Below are 21,717 nucleotides of genomic sequence, written 5' to 3' on the forward strand. Positions count from 1 at the left end.
AAAGTATCATACGTTAAGGATCTACCAGCAAATTTTGGGCTGATTTAAAGGAAGAGTTTCAGCTGAACATTTCAGGGAAATAATTCCAAGTCACACTGGTTTCCTTCTTCAATTGAATAAAGGCTCCATCTAGTCTAGATGCTGTAAGGATTTTTAGGAAAACTAATCAAGCCATGCCCTAATGTCTTTACTAACTTATAAGAGGATGTTAATCTGTGTAAGAACTGCATAAAAGCTTTTCAGAATGACCAACTCTCTGTTTGGAACAGGACTTGCAAAAGAGATTTAAAGTCTGGGTTTTTTTTCCCCATAGACAGTTCATTCTTGTGAATTTACTGACTCTGATTTTAAATAGCAGCTCTGGATGTTGTTATAGACTTGCATACTTATTTGCATTTATGATGCACTTCTTTATTATTAATAATTCATGTACAGAATAGTTGATGTTCTATAAAAAACACCCAACATACATCTAAACTAACCCAAACTAGCTTCAGGTTAAATGTCAGAGATACCAGGACTTACGTTTCAGTATGTTCCTCTGCTCCAATTCTTCAGCAGTTGGCCTCTGGCTCAGTCGTCTGCGAAAAAAGTCCAAGATCAGTTTTTGGACCATATCACATTCTCCTCAGTTGTCTTGAAAAGTTATTTTGGGGTGTGAGAGGCAGAGCAAAAAGCACTGACACTGCTCCATTATGTACTTGGTACGCCTGGACCATGCGTGACACAGACCATGCTTCGCTTTCGCAGTTTCCTCTGTTTTCAGCTCACGAAAGACAAAATAAGTTATGTCATCTTAGGCATGACTCTCCCACCCCTACCCCAGGCAGAGCTGCTGAAAGCTAAGCTACACAGATGTCTCCACTTAAGTTCCTTCCTCCCATGCTTGCTTCCTGACTCGTGCAAGTATTTCTATCTAAGACCGTGCTAACCCTCTCGCTGCCCTCTTGCCAGCCTCCTGACTATGCCCTGTTTGTTCAAACAGCATTTGGACACACAGGCCACAGAAAAAACAAGGGATGGTTTGGCAGCGCTGACGATAGAACAATAGCAGCTGCCCTCCTCCTCCTCCACACCCTCACTGCCCTCCTCCTCTTGTGGCTTTTACTAAATCTTACATTGAAGGATCAGCATGACTTCCAGTCAACCTGTACATAATAGGGTCACAAACCTCATAATCTAATTACAAGTGGGGACCCAAGCATAAAAATGATTTGAATATTCAGAATACAAAGCAGGGGAGAGAAGCACAAAGGGGTCTTTGGAAAACAAAGTAAACCAAGGAGATGACATCAGAAGTCAGCACTGTTTGGCCTCCTCATACTCTCCTCTGAGTCAATAGGAGTTTTGTCAATGATGCCAATGACAGGACAGAGCCTCCTCTTCCATCAGACGTTGTAATTCAGAGATGTTCCCTACTTGGGGGCCCCAGTCTCTGCCAGCTGAAAGGGGCAACACACCTATTTCAGGGGAGAATGTGGAATCACTAGCTTTTCTCTTTCCCATGGCAGATTGAACATTTATCTCATTGGAGAACTGTTAAGAAGGACAGGAACTTATTCTTAATTCAGAAGAAAAGAATGTCTGCAAAGTACTTTGGAAAGAAAGCATGCTATTCAAGTGCTTGCTATTACCATCTTTAAGATACAGTAGCTGTTGCTAACTGGAGACATCACCAAGAGGCAACTAAAACTACTTTATTTTGCGTTTTTTATGAGAAAAATTTGCCATTCTTAGCCCCACCATGTGTGCCTGCAGGAACTGAGTTATACAATGTTTTGAATCCACTGCACCATGATGCTTTTCAAGAAGATTTATCAGAGGGATGTTACGGATGGACTCCAGCCATCCAGTGTGCAGCTGCGTCTATAGAAACAAACCACACAACAAGCAAAAGGAGAAACTGGTCTGAAGAGAATGCTCCCAAAAAGGTCCTCCCCTTTCCAGGAAAACAGGGATTGAAGGACTCCACTAACAGTTCCATCAAGAACAGTTCACGTTGGAGCTTTTCTAACAAAACGCAGAAGTTTTATCTATCTACATAGGTGATTTGCAAAAAGGACCAACCAAGTCTTCCCTGTGTTTACTGGGGCACTTGCCATGAAGCAGATGAATTTAAACAAAACTTTCACTTCACTGTGTCATTGCTTCCACACAGAGGACAGAAATTTCTTCCAATTATACCCTTAGCATTACATGCACCCTCTACTCCTTTGCTATTCAGGGACTTACAAACCATGAGATTCTTCTCCATGATGTCTGGTAGGACCCATAGTGACAGCCGGCCACAAAAACCTGTCTTCCCCATGAGAGTCAAATGGGATTTTATAAACCCCATTATCCACACTTTACAGGCTGCAGAGTTCTCCTGCCTCCATTTTTGAGTGATGCACTTACATGGCAAAAAAAGCTATGACACTTTTGATAGCTTCAGTCCGGAGAGCTGAAGCTATCTGCATTCATGGGTTGTTAACTGCTTCTGAACCCTTACAAACCCAAGAATTTTTACAGCAAGACTTACAGAGTAAGAAAAGATAAGGTACCCTTTTAGTGGAACAAAATCACGACTAGTCCTTACAGTGCAAGCACTGAAGCATGGCTGGAGGATAAGGAAGGTAACGAACAGAAGCTGTGGAGGCTCCTGGCCTCCAGTACCAGTGTCTGCTTTCATCTCCATCAGCTGCTGTTACACCCCTATTTCCACCATCCTTTCAGACTGAGCCTGCTCCTGTTCCCTCATTGTGAGTCCCTCCCTGCTGAGTACCTCGGATAAACCCAGCCCCTTCTACAGCCCTTCCCTTCCATCCTCTCACAATTCTCTCTTCTCTGAATCTCTTACTCTTTTAGTATAATTTCTGTTGTTGCTACAGTTGCTTCTGCCCCCAAACTATCTTTGGGCTTTACAAACACCTCCACCAACTCCTCGGAACAGCATCACTTTAGTCCTTTTTTTCTTGCCTCTTAACTTCTAGGTTTGCCAGACGTTGAACAGCTGCTAGTGTTACTGTCTTTGAAACTCTTGATACTAGTTACAGACCCTGTAAATCAAAATATGTAAGCAGCTATTGCTTTGTTACCATGGCTCTAACAAAACAGTATTTTCTTCACACCAGATTTCAGTACGCCATCTCCAGTGCACCACTCTGATCTTGGCAAACACCTAGGTGTGATGCCTCCTCTACCTTCCCTCCTGTGCTGCCCTGAATAAAGAAGTATTGATGAAGCCCACCTAGCTTGCAGAGGTTCATTTCAGCAGTTTGATTGCAGGATTGCTGCTGTGCCTAACTTCATTTAACATCACAGGGGCTGCACGAGGCTTTCGAGAGGCCAGAGGTTAGGAGACAAGCGTTTCATTAGCAGCACCATCAGAATAAACAGGAGAAAATGGAGGTGAGGAAGCAGTCTGGTGCAACAGCAAAGAACGGATCTGCTTGTAAAAACAGAACCGAGCGGAATGTGCAGTGCTGCTGTTGGTTACTCGGGCTGTTTCATGGAACTGTACGAGCACAGGTGTCTAAGCAGCAGGCAAGACAGGCCTTAAAGAGCAACAACCTTCTACAGTGTTTTCTGTATATAAGATCTTTTGTGTGAACATGCTTGACCCTCGCTGTGCCATCCATGCAGCTTTGCAATGAGCTTCAGGCATTCAAGGGGATCAGAAAGGGTTTTTTTTTGTAATTTGTGCTTTGCAATGTATTGCCTGGTTTACACTTCCGTAAGTATAATATCCAAATGAGACTGCCAGTGAAAAATAAACCAGTTTGCTCACATTTACAAAGACAAACTTGACAGCAAAACAATTTTCTGAATTAATTCCCTGAACGCTCAAAATGTACCACACGCCTTGTGCTAGAACAGTACTAGAGCTGTGCAGCTCTTCGTAAGGACATTGTGAGATGGTTAGTTTAGTTCAGTTTAGTTTTCTATTCATTTTGGGCTGTGTTGGGCATGTCATGGTGCATGAATAGGAGTTTGGAGGGAGGAGGGGCAATCATCAGTTGCTATAGAAGTTTCTGCTCCATGTGGCAGGAGCAATAAAAGAAAAAAGTGGCTGTATATCTCCCCAGGCAATACAAAACACTTAAGCGAAGAGTCCACAGTGATGCTTTCCCTGCTCTACAGTGTGGTCATACCCAGAGGGCTCTCAGGGCAGTGGACAACTAGTTGTGAGGGTGACAGTCAGGCTCTTGCAGCCCTTTTGTCTAACAGTGTTTTAGAGGCAAGGCACACCTGGCTGCCAAGGCTGTCCCCTACTAGGAGGCATGGGTTTTCCCTCCTTAATCTCTTGTTTTGTTGATGATGACCTTTGACTAATCCCATAGTGGTTATGTGAACAGGGTGGTGCTGGGTATGTGTATTCTGGGTACCAGGAATTCATCTTTGCCTTTACACAGAGGACAAGAAAATTTAAGAGCTTAGTATAGGGTCATCTGTAAATATAATGGCTTGATATAGTACAAGGCTTGCTGGAAAATGATTCCCCATATACTTGCCAGGCTTATTAACTCCGAGTGTTTGCAGATACAAGAGGCAGAACCGAGCAGGTCTTCAGTGCTTGAATGGTTACAGCTGGTGCACATGATCCAAGAGCAGGAGCGATGGGCAAACAGGTCACAGGCAACCACAACAGGGCACACAGCAGCACAGTGAGGTGCCCAGAACATCACCAAAACACGCTCACATAGCTATTCCTAATGACTTAAGTCACCGTGATGTAAAATAGCTTCTGAGCACAGTGAAGCATAACCTCTGGAGCAGCTCTTGAATTTATTCTGTAGATGCAAATCTTTTTACTCAGTTGCAATTTGGCTCATACTACCCTAGAGATTGCTCTAAGAGAGGAGTAAATCTGAGCTGGGCATGTGAGAAGGCAGTTGCTACAAAGAACTACTTGTCACATTGTTCTTTAGTTGGCATAAATGAGCACAATTGAAGCCAATAGAAATGTGCTGATTTACATCAGCTATGTAATTCGACATGAGGAAAATTCAATGGGAGTAAAGAGTCTTACTGTTGCTTAATTTAGCTTGCATTTCCCGACAGTAACGCTGATAGCAAAGCAATATTGATGAAGTATAGGCTACCAGGGGCTCTTTGCACTCCCATGCCAAGTACAGAAAATTGGAGGAGAAAAATGGAGGAGAATAAAATCTTGTATCTGCTTCTGCCAGTTAACTGTTAGCAGAGGGCAGGAATGAACCACCTCCTTTCCCTACATCACTGCACAATGAGCAAAAATATTTGTAAGCCTGGAGGTTCCCCTTCCCTGAAGTATCAGCCCAGATACCGTCAGCCAGACTTTAGTCTACACAGAACTACCCTTCTCCTAACAGGATTTATAAAATGGGATTAAATGCAGTTTTACCAATGAGTGAATAAACTGAAGGCATATTAAATAGAAAATCCCTAACCAAAGAAGCAAATGTAAGAGTTTGACACCATTAAAATTCCTGTACTTGACTCCATTAACATGTTGGCTAATCTATACAATACATTATCTCTTCTTTTAAGCTCTCTTTCCTGTATGACAAGTCTCCTGATATCAATAATGATAATATGCCTTATAACGTCTTTCCCTGAGAAACTGAGGCAATAAAACCATAGGAGTGTTTGCTACGATTCAGTTACCATGTAATGACTGCTCTCCACTTCCCTGCTGATCTTAAACACTCAGCCTCTGGGAGATGGTGGTTCTTCTGCAGCTACAAAGAAGCCTGTGGCAATGACTAGGGCAGATTAAAGCAGACAGAGACACCTGTTCATCCCTGGGAAAATGAGTTAAGCACCACTGAGACAGAGTTTAGATGAGAACTAGTTAGCCAATTTTGTTAGGACCAAGTCTGGAATAAACACAAATTATATGTTTAGGGGCGTAGAGCCTAAATTAAAATCTGAATAATTTTAGTTGAAAATTTGATTTTTGCTGCCTAGATTGCAGTGAGGACTTTGAGGAAAACTAATGAGCAAATTTTCTGCTTGCAGAAGCATCTCCAGGTAGTGAAAAATATAATGAAGCTGATCCTTTGTTTAAAACTCTGAACATGACCAATTTGTTTTATCATTTTTTAGCCCATGTGAGTCTATTCCTGAGTCACAGCTCTGAGAAATTGAGTTATTATGATTTTGATTTACTCTTGGGAATGTTACAAGCTGCCCAAGAAAGAACAGTTGTCCAGATTAGGTCTCCTGAGGAAAGAGAATCATAGTCAAAATGTAGATTTCAACAATCCATTATGTCTGCATAAAGTTATAATCCTGTCTATCATATATAGAACTTATTTCTTTAAAGTACCCCAATAAAGCAGAATCATCTTGGGCCACGAACTCTGTATTTTGTTAAAAGAAATAAAGGAATGACCAGATAGTCCTATGACTCTGAGTAGAAACGGTGTGACTAATGACATACCCAAATCATTAATCTTTCATTAGAGCACAGTACCACAATGCAGACACCCGCATTCACCCTGGGAATTGCTTAATTTCTTATTCATTTCTTGCCAAGTAGTGCTAGACACTGAGATTCAGATTTTGTCTGAATATTAACTGCAATAATAATATTAACTGTATTTTAATAATATTAACTGTAAAATGCCTACCAATACATGGAACACTGCAAGATAATGCATGCTTATGTCTCACACCTCAAGGCCTAAAATGGAGTCTCCCCTGTTTCACTAACATCAAACCTTTTAGCCAAATGCTGGCTGTTCACATAAAATATGATCATGAAAGTTTAAATGATTTTTTTAAAAAGGACATGGTGGAATTATGATACACCACAGGAGCTTTCAGCATTGATTCTCAGATCTCTTAACCCTAATCCCAAGAACAAAATATCCAACAACTGCAGCAGGAAACAAAAAGAACAATCTTTTTTAGAGGAGGGAATTTACTATGTATCTAAATTCAAGAATATATTTTTGGAACAATAAAAATGGGGTATTTTTGAGTACTAGGAATCCAGAGGGAAAAATATACTAAACACTGGTTGAAAATCTAAAGCATGCCAGAAAAAACAGATGGATGTTAGGAACCATTGTAAGAAAAAAATGTTCTAAAATGTTAGTGATTGTCCTTCCATTGTCTGTACAGCATTGTGAAGAGACACTTATCCAAAGGCAATAATATTGAACCAAAAGCTGATTTTACAAAGCTGAAGAAATCATACTTTACAGTTCAAGGTCAATCCATGAATGGCTTGAATAAAATGGCACCATGTAAAACAATCAGAGCTGAACAAATGTATTTGCTATCTATAGGCATTATTGTGTCTGGTTTGTTATAAAATTACCCCTTGTCCTATTGCTACAGTCCCTAATGAAGAGTCCCTCTCCAGCATCCCTATAGGCGCCCTTCAGATACTGGAAGGCTGCTATGAAGTCTCCACACAGCCTTCTCTTCTCCAGGCTGAACAGCCCCAACTTTCTCAGCCTGTCTTCATATGGGAGGTGCTCCAGTCCCCTGATCATCCTCGTGGCCCTCCTCTGGACTTGTTCCAACAGTTCCATGTCCTTTTTATGTTGAGGACACCAGAACTGCACACAATACTCCAAGTGAGGTCTCATGAGAGCAGAGGGGCAGGATCACCTCCTTCAACCTGCTGGTCACACTCCTTTTGATGCAGCCCAGGCTACAGTTGGCTTTCTGGGCTGTGAGCGCACACTAAAGCCAGCTCATAGAGTCACAGAATCTTAGAATATTCAGTTTCACATTTGTCCCCAGTCTGCTGCCAAAGGGCTTCCTGGACAATCCTATAGGTGGTTCTGCCAAGCAACAGACTGAGGCAGAGGCCAAGATCCCTTCAGTTCTCTGCCACCCAACCAAGCCAGCTGTGACTGGAGTTGTTACATCAGCCCCTGGTGTTTTTAGCAGCTTGGATGAAACAAACTTGGGGTATTCCTCTAATCTCTAGCACATGGCTGCTTCTTACCATGAATGTTATGCTCTTAAAAGTAGAGCCATCTCCAAGCATGAGCCAGAATAGCAGAGCCCCTTTCCTAGGCATGCTCCCCTGCCCCAGCTCCTGGTGCTCAGGGATGCTCATACGGGTTGAACATGCTTTGACTGGGAGTAAAGCAGTTTTTCCTGTGCGTGTTGTGAACTTGGTATAGAGAGAGGAAGCAATGCTTTAGGTGGGAAGGAGGTCTGTGGGGCCAGGTAAGAAACTGCAGAGGAAGGGATAGCAACAGGAGCATGGCCCCACTCCCCAAACTTCCCATAGCCCTCTAAAACCCCCCTCATTTTCCCCAGTGCCCTTCTCCTCTAAAGATCCTCTTCTGTGAAATCTGCTGCCACAAACTTAAATGTCAGCTATGCTGAAAAGCATCTGCTGGCTCCAAGAAAGGGTTAAGGGCTGAAGCGCATGAGGGAGGAACCACCTTCCTTGTATTTAGCTAGTGTGAAGATCAGACCTCCTAATGGGCCTCTGTGGCCCACAGAGACTATGTGGTGATTGTATATGGACCACAATGACTGTATGTGCATAGACTGCACTAGCAGGTGTCTTACACTTCTAGCACTGTCAAAATGCAATTTGTGTCATTAAAAAAGCAACAGCACTCTATCTTCTTATTCACATATGCACTAACAAACACAACTGTAATCTTTAAATATGAAGCCAGGAACATCCAAAACATGTAAACAAACAAACCAGTTCTGGTTGGCAGTCTGAATAATCTGTGACCACCATGGCAATCTCAATCCAAAACGAAGAAAGCCGCTGGTTTTAATGAAGGAAACTTGGGCGGGAAGCTTCATCAGCTTGCTGATGGCAAGCTTAACACTTACACAGGCAACATGAAAAAGTCTCCTTTGTTACTGCAGCAGCTACAGACCACTCAAAGAGCAGAGAGAAGAATCACGTATATCCCCTGACTATGTTAATTTGTTATAGACCACCCTACCAGTGCCAGCATGAAGGAAGGCAAATGAGCCACACTGCAGAAATCAACTTCATCCCCGAACAGGCACCTTACATTGGTAATGTCAAAAAAGCACAACTTACCCACTTTCTGAGAAATTAATCAAAAAGCTAAAATACTCAGTGACTTGGAACAGCCACAAAACAGGAATTCCAAGTAAACATTTTTGTAACAGAAGTTGGCAGTACCAACAATTCAAAACCACAGTAATTCCGTTTCTAAGAGAAAAGATGCATAGGAAATAGCATGGTGCCCACACTTTGTCTTGTTACTCAAGTGGAAAATTCTGGGAAGTGAACAAATTTTGAGAAACTTAAGAGTGAATAACTATTTTGTGCCAGAGGGATTTCAGACCCCCAGACTGCATGAAAGGCAGGTGATAAATAGCAGTGACTTACTGCAAAGGGCTGCGGCCTAAAATATCTTGAAGATTAAGAATTAGGGCCAGGTGAAATGTTTCTGAAAAAAAACAAAATTGCCAAAACATTGGGTTCCAGCAGGTCAGAAACTATCTGCAAGGTAGTGAGTAGTTAAAAACAACAAAAAAGGGAATGTAATAAAAAACAAAATCATAGAATAGTTAAGGTTGGAAAGAACCTTAAGATCATCCAGTTCCAACCCCCCTGCCATGGGCAGGGACACCTCACCCTAGACCAGGTTGCTCAAGGCCCGCTCCAACCTGTTCTTGAACACTGCCAGGGATGGGGAGGCCACAACTTCCTTGGGCAACCTGTGCCAGGGCCTCACCACCCTCACAGTAAAGAACTTCTTTCTTAACTTAAATCTCTCTTGTCTAGGTTTGAACCCATTACCCCTTGTCCTATCACTACAGTCCCTGCCCATGGCAGGGGGTTGGAACTAGATGATCTTAAGGTCCCTTCAAACCCTAACTCTTCTATGATTCTATGAAGAGTCCCTCCTTGGCATTGCTGTAGGCCCCCTTCAGATACTGGATGCTAGTTCTCAGTTTGAAATAAAAAAATAAATGCCTCTATTCGCTATTTTTATTCTGTATCCCACTTAATTATGATTGCTAATTATGTTATTTTATTTTAGTACCAAATGCAAAAAAATCCCTTATTCAGACAGCTCCAGTAGACACAACTGTTCTTGCATTAACTGCTATGGTAATAACAAGCACAAATCTACTGAAGCAGGTTGCAAGGAGAGCTCTTCCCAGTAGCTGTGCTGCCAGCTATACTGCAGATGTCTGGGTCATTCCTAGCCATTTAATGGTCACATTTGCATCTGTGTTACCTGCTGATCAGACTGTGTCTTTGCACACACTTTACCACACCGAGTCTTTTGTATCTGCATAACTGTTCGCAAATTTGTTTCTTACCTTCATAGAGAATGCATGTTTCACCATGATTTGCCCATTGTATAAATCCCTGTCTCGCTCAAGAACACATCTGTCCCCTTCCAGGGGGTGTGTATTTAACACCTTCACTGCCCAAGCCTACTTCTGCCTCTGTGCATTAGCAAAGCACAGAAATATTTACTTGAAAAACTCACAGCATCACATGGAACATCAATGAAAACGTGCTGCACCTGAGACAGAAAATACCAAAAATGTCTAGTTAAAGAAAAAGAAGAAATTATTCACCTGGTTAAAATGGACACCCCCCCCCCCCATTAGTGCCTTAGGAAACTGCACAGTTGTTATTTTGACAAGATACTAGGTATGATTTGCTCAAAGCTGTTCATCATCTTTAGGTTTAAATCTAGTGGCCTGAAAGCATGACAAGGTATATTTTAATCAGGAGAATTCTTGTCCCATCTGCATTTTCTTCTCTCAAAGTTATTGAGATGCACATAATTACCCAGGGGCTAAATTTGGACCATAAAGTGATAATCTTTCTTCTGTTGTTGTTGCTTTGTAACTATTTCCACAGCAAAACAAATGGAATGTTACAAAAGAGGCTTATTACATCAAATATGGAATTAGCAGCAGGAATCAATAATCTCCAAAGTAACAAAGATCCTATTTCCAGGCAAATACACTTAACTTCAAAATAAACAAAGAACCCCCCATGAAACAAAACACGTCCACTGGGACATTCAAACCCTGTGTGCTACACTGAACAGACTGCAGCCTTTCTCTTCATTTGCTGCAGAGTGCGACACCAGCTTTTTATATTTTCTCCCTGAAGTTACAAAGGCTCAGTTCAACCCCTAACAAAGTTTCTTCATTCTGACTAGTATCAGATGCCTGTACTCTTGCCTGAACATTCCCCACCTCCTCCAACACTTTATCAATGTAAAAACCTACTGTGTTACCACAATCTAGCTGCTGGGTGGAGACCAGCATTCTTTTCATTATTATTTTACTTAATTGGAGCTGATGTTGAACTATGGAAGAGGAGGGAATGCCCCACAATATCTTCCATCTTCCTTACGTAAAATGTGAAAGAAACCTGTTCCTAGCCCAGCTGTCTTGAAGTCATTTCTCCTTTACACTTCAGACACTTCACTTCATAAACCCCACTGGGACAGCATTGTAGATGTCTTCCCTGTGACATTTCAAATCAGGGTGATATTAAACTCCACATTTTGCAACTGTTAGTCTTCTAACACAAGACTACCTTAACCTGGTAACTGTTCTTTGAGGTTCTTACTGGTCCAAATAGTTTATGTAGCTGGCATTCAGGCAAGGATGCTGAAGAGACTTAATAACTTAAAACATTTTGCATGCAAGACCAACAAAGTATGTTTGCTCATGGCTGCTGAAATATCACAGGAGAATCCTGGATTCCCCTGCAGGGTACCCTGAAATACATCTGTCTTGGGCTTTCAGTGCCCTGGTTTTGTGGCATCCACTTGTTTTCTGTATATCCAGATGCAATAAAGGCAAGGAGAGGGCCTGGAGAGAGGTAACAAAGGGAATCAGCACAGTTGCCCTGGCAAAAGTTCCTTCTGAATATGTATTGATGGTGCACAAAATGTTCATAAAACTGGAAATTGCACCTACTGCTATGAGAGGCTATGGTTTGGTGCTAAAACATGCTGGCTAGGATGGCCTGGGCAAACAGACGCAGTGCCTGCTTCCCAGTTCTGCTCAACCTCATTATTAGTGTAAACATGCAATTTCTCACGCAAAAGTATTAAGCAGAAGTAAAAGAATACACTCGGCTCCTCCTTCCAGCCCCCTCTGGCCAGTCATGTGGACTTGAGTTCTGCTTTACAAGCATACTGAATTTACAACTGTACCTTGTAGTTTACTGGGTGCTAAACCCACTCTCATGACTGGAGATTATTTAGTGCTAGTAACAACTTTGCTCCAACTTGACAGCAGTGGTGCTCTGCTGAGCCCAGCTAACGAACGCCAGCTGTTAAGGAAGAAAGGGAAGGAAGTATCTCACAACTACTAAGCTCCATCAGCTTTTTAAACTCTGATGAGCAGTGGTTTTGGCAAAACGTGCATCAAATACAGGCTTCTGTCCTATTTTCTTACTAGAGCCACTAGAACATTGCTGTAGTCTGCACTACTGCAGATCACTGCTGTTGCATAGCTACCAGACAGCACCATTGCAGGGACAGGATGTTTCTGAGAGGAGCAAGCTCCCAATTCCCCAAATTGAGAAAGAACAATAGATTGCTGTTTGCTGGATCTGGATCCACCCAGAGACAGCAGATTGTAAAGTTCTGCTTCAGTTAGTCAGAAAAGGAGAAAAGAGTGCAAGGAATTGGAAAGCCCTTGGAAGTGAAACTGTGACTCTGTTGTTTTGTTTTGTTTTTTTCTTCCGTGGCAGAGGTGGACTAAGGGGATGGCAAGGTGCTGAGAAACATGCTTGTTAAGGGAAGTTGAGCATCTGGAGTTGATTTCCATGTGGATACAGGGTTTCTGTGAGACATTCTTGTTTAGAAACTGAGTCCTGGTAATACTTTCCATGGAGCAGAGCACAGGGAATTTGGTCTCAAGGGCTAACTCCGTACATTCTTGGAAGTGAAGTGAGCTAGATACTTATGGTCTACATGCCATAGACAGGCATTTGTGAGAGCTTGCAACTTGGCTGCACTGTGCTGGCACAGCCATTGTGCAATAACTGAAAGCAGGAGAGATTTGTCAAGCACTGCATCAGAACAGATTTGTGACAGACACATTCACAGTAACCTTAGTCTAGGGGGCGTGAAGGGAGTCAGGATTCAGGAAGTCTGAGACAGAACCTGGCCACTCGGCAGTGCCAAAGACACACAAAAACTCAGCCAACAACATCATGCACTTCAAAAAGCGAAGATGGTGCTAACATACAAAGACTTTGTCAGCTTTTCTGATGCCGTATGCTATCACAGAATAGTGGAGGTTGCTGCCTAGAGCCAGGACTGTGTCCAAATGGCTTCTGAGTATCTCCAAGGAGGAAGACTCCAAATCCTCTCTGGGCAGCCCGTGCCAGTGCTTGGTCACCCTCACAGTGAGAAAGCATTTCCTGCTGTTCAGAGGGAACCTCTCATGTTTAATTTGTGCCTGTTGCCTCTGGGCCTGTCACTGGGCACCACTGAGAAAAGTCTGGGTCCATCCCCTTGTACCCTCTCTTCAGGTATTTATACACATTGATCTCCTGAGCCAATCTACACACAAGATTCCAATTTATACACAAGATCTCCCCTGAGCTGCCTCTTCTCCAGGCTGACCAGCCCCAGCTCCCACTGCCTTTGCTCACAGCAGAGATGCTCCAGTCCCTTAATAATCTCTGTGACCCTTCACTGGACTCTTTCCCATATGCCCATCCCACTCTTGCACTGGGCAGCCCAGAACTCGACACAGCACTCCAGACGTGGCCTCAGCAGTACTGAACAGAGGGAAACGATCACCTTTCTTGACCTGCTGGCAATAATTTTTCTAATGCAGCCCACAAGGGCTTGTTGCTGGCTCATGTCCAACCTGATGTCCCTCAGGACTCTCAGATCCTTTCCTGTCAAACTGCTCTCTCGCTGGACAGCGCCCCAGCATACATTAGTGCATGCGGTTGTCTTCTCAAATGCAGGAATTGGCACTTGCCTTTGCTGAACTTAATGAGTTTCCTGTCAGCCCATTTCTCCAGCTTATCAAGGTCCCTCCCTCTGGATGGTAGCATGCCCCTCGGTTGCATCAGACAGTTTTGAGTCATTAGCAAGTTTGCTGGGGGTACTCTCTGCCCACCATCCAAATCATTAATGAATGATGTTAAAGAGGACTGGACCCAGTATGGACCCATTGGGGTATGCTGCTAATTACTGGCCTCCAACTGGACCTTGTGCCACCAATCACGAGCCTTTGATCATGGCCATTCAGACAGTTTTCAATCTATCTGCCCACTAGCACATAATTCAGTAACTTCACTCTGAGTATCTTATGTGAGACAACGTTGAAAGCCTTACTAAAGTCTCCACAGACACTATCTACTGCTCCCTCTTGTCTACGGGGCCAGTCAATTCATTGTAGAGGTCAATCATGTTGATCAAGCATGACTTCCCCTTGTGAATCCATGCTGGCTACTCTTAATGGCTTTCTTGTCCTTTATGTGCCTGGATACGGTTTCCAGAATTATCTGCTCCACCACTTTCTCAGTGATCAAGGTGAGGCTGACTGTCCTATAATTCCCTGAGTCCTCCTTCTTGAACAGATGAGTGACATTTGCTTTATTCCAGTCTTTGGGCACCTTTCCCAGTTGCCAAGACCGATCAAAAAAACATTAAAGAAAATAAAGATGGCACTTAATCTTCAGTACTGCTGGGTCAAATCCATCCTTTCAGATATACTATTATGCTGAATAGTGAGGCAGCATTGCTCTCTCCTGAAGATGTTAACACGTGCCCTAATTATTAAAACATACCATGTCTACTGACAAGTACAAAGAACTAAGAGAAAGGCAAGGTACAGTGATGGGCAGGTGGGAGAATGAAATATGAGGCAGTCAAGTGTGCAGTGATCAAGGAGGATGCTGAGATAAGTGACCAGTGATGCCTAGCATTCCCTCACTGATGCCTTGCATTTCTCCATCGTGGTCTTTATATCTGCTCCAAAATCCTCAGACTGAGGTCAAGTGCTGTACACTACCTTGAACTGGGGTGGGGCTACCAGCACTACTGAAATACAAGACAGGATGAAGACTCTGAAGAGAAAAATTAGTCAAGACAAAGTGAAATAAAAGTAACTCCCAAAAATGTTTCCCATGGCAGGGGTTTCAAAGGCAAAAATCGTACCTTTTCACTGCTGCAGAGCCTTTTTTCACCTGTCATGTTACATTAGAAAACATGATTGAGCCTTTAACTTGCTGCAATTTGTGCACTGCAAAATGTTGACAGCTTTTCTAACTGCAGTAGAGCATTAGGTTTTCTTTGCTATTCTGAGTGGAAGACGAAATGGATGGTGGAGTACTACACAGCTCTACAATCCCTGCAACTGCACAGGTCTCCCTATCTCAGCATATATGTCTGCCTAGATAAGGGAAAGGTTAATGGTTCTGGCCCAATCCAAGTGTGAATGACATCAGGCATTTACACTCAGTTGTTAATTGGGAAAAAGGAAGAAGTCTCTGGCGATGTTCTGGTCCTGGGACATCAGCTACCCCTTCTGAAATGAAGACAGGAAGGTTTGGGGATCAGCTGGAGAATGCCCTGTTGGGAAGACTCAAGAAGACACCAAAATCCTGTCAGGGAAATTGCTTCCCACTTCGAGGTCGATGTGCAGCTGCAGTGTGTCCATAAACCGGACTCCTAAGAAACCGATTCCTGTCAGAGGCACAGCCTGCCTCTTTCTTTTACTGCTGAAACCTGGGCAGGGAAGACCTTCCAGTGGGGCAGAGACTGCTCTAGCAAAGTCGGGGACCACAGTTTTGATGCTCAAACTTCCCAGTACAGCGGAATAGGCCAAAGGAGCTCACTGCTAAGACTGCTCCTAGTCTTAGTTGGAGGTGTGCCAGGTGATGGGGCAGTGAAAACACCCTCAAGGGAGATGGCTAGAGACCTTTCCCTGTAGCTTCTGCGAGGGCCTCGGGAGGATGGCATTTACGTGCAGTTTACATCTCCCTGTGTGTGGGACCACAGGGCCTGGGTGCAACCTAGCTGCCATTTGCAGCACCACCGGGTGACTGAGGTGCCCCAAAATCATAGAATCATAGAATAGTTAGGGTAGGAAAGGACCTTAAGATCATCTAGTTCCAACCCCCCTGCCATGGGCAGGAACACCTCACACTAAACCATGTCACCCAAGGCTCTGTCCAACCTGGCCTTGAACACCGCCAGGGATGGAGCATTCACAGCCTCCCTGGGCAACCCATTCCAGTGCCTCACCACCCTAACAGCAAAGGATTTCTTCCTTATATCCAATCTAAACTTCCCTTGTTCAAGTTTTAACCCATTACCCCTTGTCCTATCACTACAGTCCCTAATGAAGAGTCCATCCCCAGCATCCTCGCAGGCTCCCTTCAGATACTAGAAGGCTGCTATCTTCTCTTCTCAGGCTTCTCTTCACAGCCTTCTCCAGGTTGAACAGCCCCAACTTCTCAGACTGTCTTCATACGGGAGGTGCTCCAGTCCCCTGATCATCCTCATGGCCCTCCTCTGGACTTGTTCCAACAGATCCATGTCCTTTTTATGTTGAGGACACCAGAACTGCACACAATACTTCAAGTGAGGTCTCATGAGAGCAGAGTAGAGGGGCAGGATCACCTCCTTCGACCTGCTGGTCACGCTCCTTTGGATGCAGCCCAGGATACGGTTGGCTTTCTGGGCTGCAAGCGCACACTGAAGCCGGCTCATGTTAATTTTCTCTCAACCAACACCCCCAGGTCCTTCTCCACCGGGCTGCTCTGAATCTCTTCTCTGCTGAACCTGTAGCTGTGCCTGGGATTGCTCCAACCCAGGTGTATGACCTTGCTGCCATCCACCATCCCACCAAGTAACTGAGGTTCCCATGCACATGCAGGAGAAGGGGCCCTGGTCCAGGCACCATTCCCCACTGAAGGAGCAGGCTGGCGCTTTTGCAGCTCCTGCTGTTTTTGATCAGGGTCTCCTGCTTGCCAGGCTAGCTTTTAAATCAAAGCCAGTTGATTGCAAGGAGGCAGGAAGACCGTTTCTGTCTTGATTACTGCAACAAAGGACATTGTGAACACTCTTCCAGCATGCTGAAAAACTCATGTATTCTGTAGGATAAACAGTCCAGCTTGACATTACAGATGCTTGCTCATTTAGCAAATACAATATATTGAATGCTGATTTTATTTATTACCCATTAATTATTAGTGTTGCTGCCTCCTGAATTCAGGATGTCAGTGAAGAACCAGGTTACAAATTTACCTTCATATTAAACATGCTTTCCCTGTAGTTTGCTGGTTTGAAAATTATTTATCATCAGGAAGGCAAGTAATGAATATTGCAGGTTGCATACTTAAGAGACATGTTGATGTGGTCTACTACACATGAGAATGGTTCCTCTTCACTAAAGTTGTTAACATAAAGAGTAATTTCACATGGTCAGATCTGAGGTTAAGGACTTAGTTTAATCCCCACACATGGTCTGTGCAGTGCTTATGAATCCCAGTGCACTGAAATATGAGAATAACTGTCATCTGTACTTGGCTCTAAAAGACCAGTTGTAACTTTTCTGCATATATGCAAAAGAAGTCCCTGTTCATCTCTAAGGTGATCCTTGTGTTAACACTACGTCTTAGGGAAAACATGCAAAATTCCAAACTTAGATTAATTGTACCAGGTGTAGCAGTAAGTATGTTCTCTTTGTTGGTACATTTATCTAAATGACATTTCAAACTCTATAAATCAAACATGTAAAACATTAAATACTGTTTACTACAGGGCCAGGCCTTCAAAAAGTTAACTCCATTTATTCACATACAATAATCTGCATATGAAACTCCCGCATTTCTGGATATAGATAGATGACCATGCACATAAGTTACACTTACTTCTTTAGCTTGTGCTCACAGTAATAGTCACTGTGAATATATATGTGAGCATATATATATTTAAAAGCTGATTGGAGTCAGAACAAAAAACCTGGTTTTCTGTTTGACTCCTTTTGTCCTGGGTTCAGCAGTAGCAGTCATTTTTTCGCCCTCTTGGTAGCTGATGCAGTGCTGTGTTTTTGACTTTTGACCTGGGAACAGCGCTGATAACACCGATGTTTTTAGTTACTGCTCAAATGTTTACCCTGACCAAGGACTTTGTGAGCCTCATGCTCTGCCAGGGAGGAGGGGAAGCCGAGAGGAAGCAGAGACAGGACACCTGACCCAATCTGACCAAAGAGGTATTCCATACCCAGCATGTCATGCCCTGGAGGTAACTGGGAGTTACCCGGAAGGGCACTCACTGTTCACTCGGGCTCGGTTGGTGTATGGTATTGTATTCTCTTCCCTTGTTATTTCCCTTGTCATCTTTATTACTGGTGGTAGCAGCAGTGGTTTGTGTTATACCTTAGTTACTGGACTGTTCTTATCTCAAGCCGTGGGAGTCACATTCTTTCCATTCTACTCCCCCCCCCCTCTGGGATTGGGAAAGGGGGGGGAGAAAAGGCAGGGGGGGCAGGGGAGTGGACTGCGTGGGTAACTTGATGACAGGGTTTAAACCACGACAGCCTTACAAGGACTACTTATGTTAATCTGCACATGCATTGCCATAATATGCCAAAGAGGGAAAAAAATTGCAAATTGTAACTTCTGAGTGAGGTTAAATATCTTGCTCAAAGAGCAATTTCTCCATTTTACAATCATCAGCCTATAAAGTGAAATTTATTCCTGCCAGTCTGCTTCTTTTTTCTACTTGTACTGCCATCTGATTTGTTTCCATTATGAAAATTACAAGGTCATCCAAGCTGAGCAACTGTTGTACTTACGATTAACTCCCCACAATCAGCAGACACAAAACATGAAGATCTATGGTTAGATTTTTTTCAAGGTGGAAATTTATGAACTAATTCTTAATGGAGCTGCCCTAAATTTGTCAGCATAGTCAGCAAAAGAAAAATAAAAGACAACAAAACCCCTCCTTTGTTTTCTTTTTTTTTTAAAGCCAGAATATAATATTTTGAATCAACTACTTCTTTGCTTGTGTTTGCTTCACCTGCTTTTATTAATATTTGTCATTCTTTTACTCAAAAGACAGTACTGAATAGACTTCATGTGGCCTCTTGTTTATTGGAGAAATAAAAGACTACTTCTATTGCTGACTTATGTTACTTCATTACTGGCACAAGCTTGCATTATACCACCATGAATTATTTTGCCCAGCAGAGAAATGTGGCTTCCTGTGAGGTAAAAGCTGACAGTTGTTTGACAACTAAAAGCAATCAATTTGTGGCAGAAAATGAAGAACACGACACCCCACTGAAACTGCAAAGGAAACTAAGGTAGACTAAATATATTTGTCTCAGCTATGTTGACAGCCTAACTTAGACCTCAAATACAGACTGCATCAGGGGGCTGAAGAGCGTAGGAAGCAATAGGGTGGAAAGTGTAACCCCATAAAGTATTCTGCCTTGGCTTCTGCAGAGAATGGACAGGAGAAACAGATGTTGCAACAACAGCACAAAGTGACTTGCACTGCTTCCATGAGAGCAGGCAATGGAAGCAGTGACAAACCCCAGGAATAACAAACGCCTTCCCGGGCTGGTGACATCTCTAATTGAAATGAACTTTTGACACAGAGAAAACACTTTCCATTTCATCAGCTGCCACAGGGGTCCCTCTGGGGAGACCTTGCCTTCAAATACCACTTCCTGTTGCCTGTCGCCTACCATTAAAAGCATCCCTCTCCTCAGCACACCATTCCTCCTCCTTTATAGTAATGTAAATAAATTGTCTCTGCACATTTGGAGCCTCACCTTCTACCATGGAGAGAGACATCTGCCCAAGGACAGACTATATCTGCTTTGTGAGGACTTGCTCTCATACATAACAAAACATTTGCTGACACTGGTTGAGTGAAACTGGTGGTAGCAGGGGTCCATCCCATCCCGAGGTGGACCTGTGACAGAGGAGAGATGACACTGCCAGGGCCCATCCAGACCATAGGTTAAAGACACTGCTCATCCCACAAATGAGGGAGCATGTAGAGGTGATGTGTTCTGCAATGACATTACCCACTACCACCTCCCTTTTCCCTTGAATGCTCCATTGACCTTTTGCCATAGCAAATTACTAAGATGAAGCAAACTCATGCTTTTAGCTGTTGAAAGTCACATCAAAACAATGGTAATAGCATCATGTGTGATACTAGACTATTCTTTTGTGATAAATGATGATGTTAGCTATAAAAATTCCTAATATAAAGAGACAAGTTCAAACTGTACTCAGAGAAGAGGATTCTTGTTCTACTTTCTACTGAAACACAGATGTCAAAAGAAATCCTGGTATCTGGGTGTTTTTTCAAAAGCACACAAACTTTTGCTGTCATTGCAAGTTTGTTAACTAACAGAATTTTCCAAAGTTCATAGGCCCATACGTACATTTGGAGACCTCCAACATATCTTAAGTATATATATATACAAACAAGCATTTCTTTCAGTTGCTTGCCTGAGGTTGGAAAGCCTTAGTAGACGCAGCCTTCCCAGAGCGTTTTAACCACCTTTCTTTTCAGTGTAACAGAGCTCACCAGGACATCAATCACAGAAAAGAGGGATGACAAGGGGCCTTGAGAGCCCATCTTCCATCTGTACCCCAGCACAGAGTACTTATTACTGGTGGTTGAGCCCAGATGCGTAATGATAACTCTGTTTCAGCTTGTCACCCATAGATAATCACCTGCTTTTGCTGCCTTTCTCCTGATGCTACGGACAATTTAGATAGCTCCCTTGGGGTTTCCACAAATGTACAGCCTCCTCACAGAGCTAAACTAAAAGGAAATAAACAGAACCATGTTTTCCCTAGCTACCACTGTGGCTAGAAGCTCTACAGCTTTTTTTGCTCACCCCCATTCATGCATTCAGGGCTGTCGCATCGCCCCTTCTAATCCAGGATTTAGATGAGCTTGTTTACCATAATCCTATTTTCTGTGTGATCTATCCCCAGCACCCGCCATGCAAAGAGGCAAGCTACACACACACGTGTGTGCTGCCATTGGGGATGAGCTCTTGCTTTAGGCACTTGCTTTTCTCTCATTAGCAAAAACTGACAATAACTGCAAGAATTGCAGACATCAGAGGTAATTAGGAGGAAATTATTTCACATTACCCAACAAAATGAGGTTTGTGAATAAAGACTAATCCTGCTGTCTGCCCATTCTTTTATCCCTAAATGACCCTGAGATGGGGAAGGCACACAAAATGCTCTCCACCACAGGGCTTCCTGCTCAACAGGGGCCATCTTGCTGCCATCCTCTGACTGAATAAACCCTCCCCTCAACAGGATGGCAATGCTGTGTAAATAATTAACCATTTCAAAAACCTGAATCTCCTCATAGCATAACGCTTAAGCAAACAAACATGATCGCTTCAGACTGTTCAGTCTCCTCAGGCCTCTGAAGGAACTGCTGTGCATTTTAACAACTGTGCAAGCCTTGCAGACTGACCTTTCTTCAGCACTGACAATATCTCCATTACCTTCACAGCGATGTTGAAGACACAATCCTTTCCCCTAATTACTCAATTTTTCTATCCTTGTTTCTGGTTCATGTCTTCTCTTCTGTTTACAAACACACTCTATTGCTCTTTCTCCCAGGTATTCTCCCTCAAGCAGGGGGACATACAGACAACTGGCACCTGTTGTGAAGAGGTCCAAAACCCTCACAGCAGCCTCGTGACATTTTAAAAATCAATGATAATTTTGTATACTTGTGGGAATTCACCACGTTCATTTCATCACCG

General features: G+C 43.2%; 1 protein-coding gene across 3 annotated transcripts in view; it reads right to left on the minus strand.

Annotated features, from left to right (window-relative positions):
- PHACTR1 (phosphatase and actin regulator 1) overlaps positions 1-21,717 on the minus strand; it is a 313,779-nt gene that overhangs the window by 19,844 nt on the left and 272,218 nt on the right. For all 3 annotated transcript variants that reach the window (XM_061346476.1, XM_061346479.1, XM_061346478.1), the window contains one exon: positions 526-581. In XM_061346476.1, coding sequence (XP_061202460.1) covers positions 526-581 — 56 coding nt within the window. The remainder of the gene's footprint in view (positions 1-525; positions 582-21,717) is intronic.

This window comes from Neopsephotus bourkii, unplaced genomic scaffold, assembly GCF_033783945.1.
Source record: "Neopsephotus bourkii isolate Nb327-2 ecotype Australia unplaced genomic scaffold, CSIRO-AGI_Nbou_v1 NB_272, whole genome shotgun sequence".
NCBI lineage: Eukaryota > Metazoa > Chordata > Aves > Psittaciformes > Psittacidae > Neopsephotus > Neopsephotus bourkii.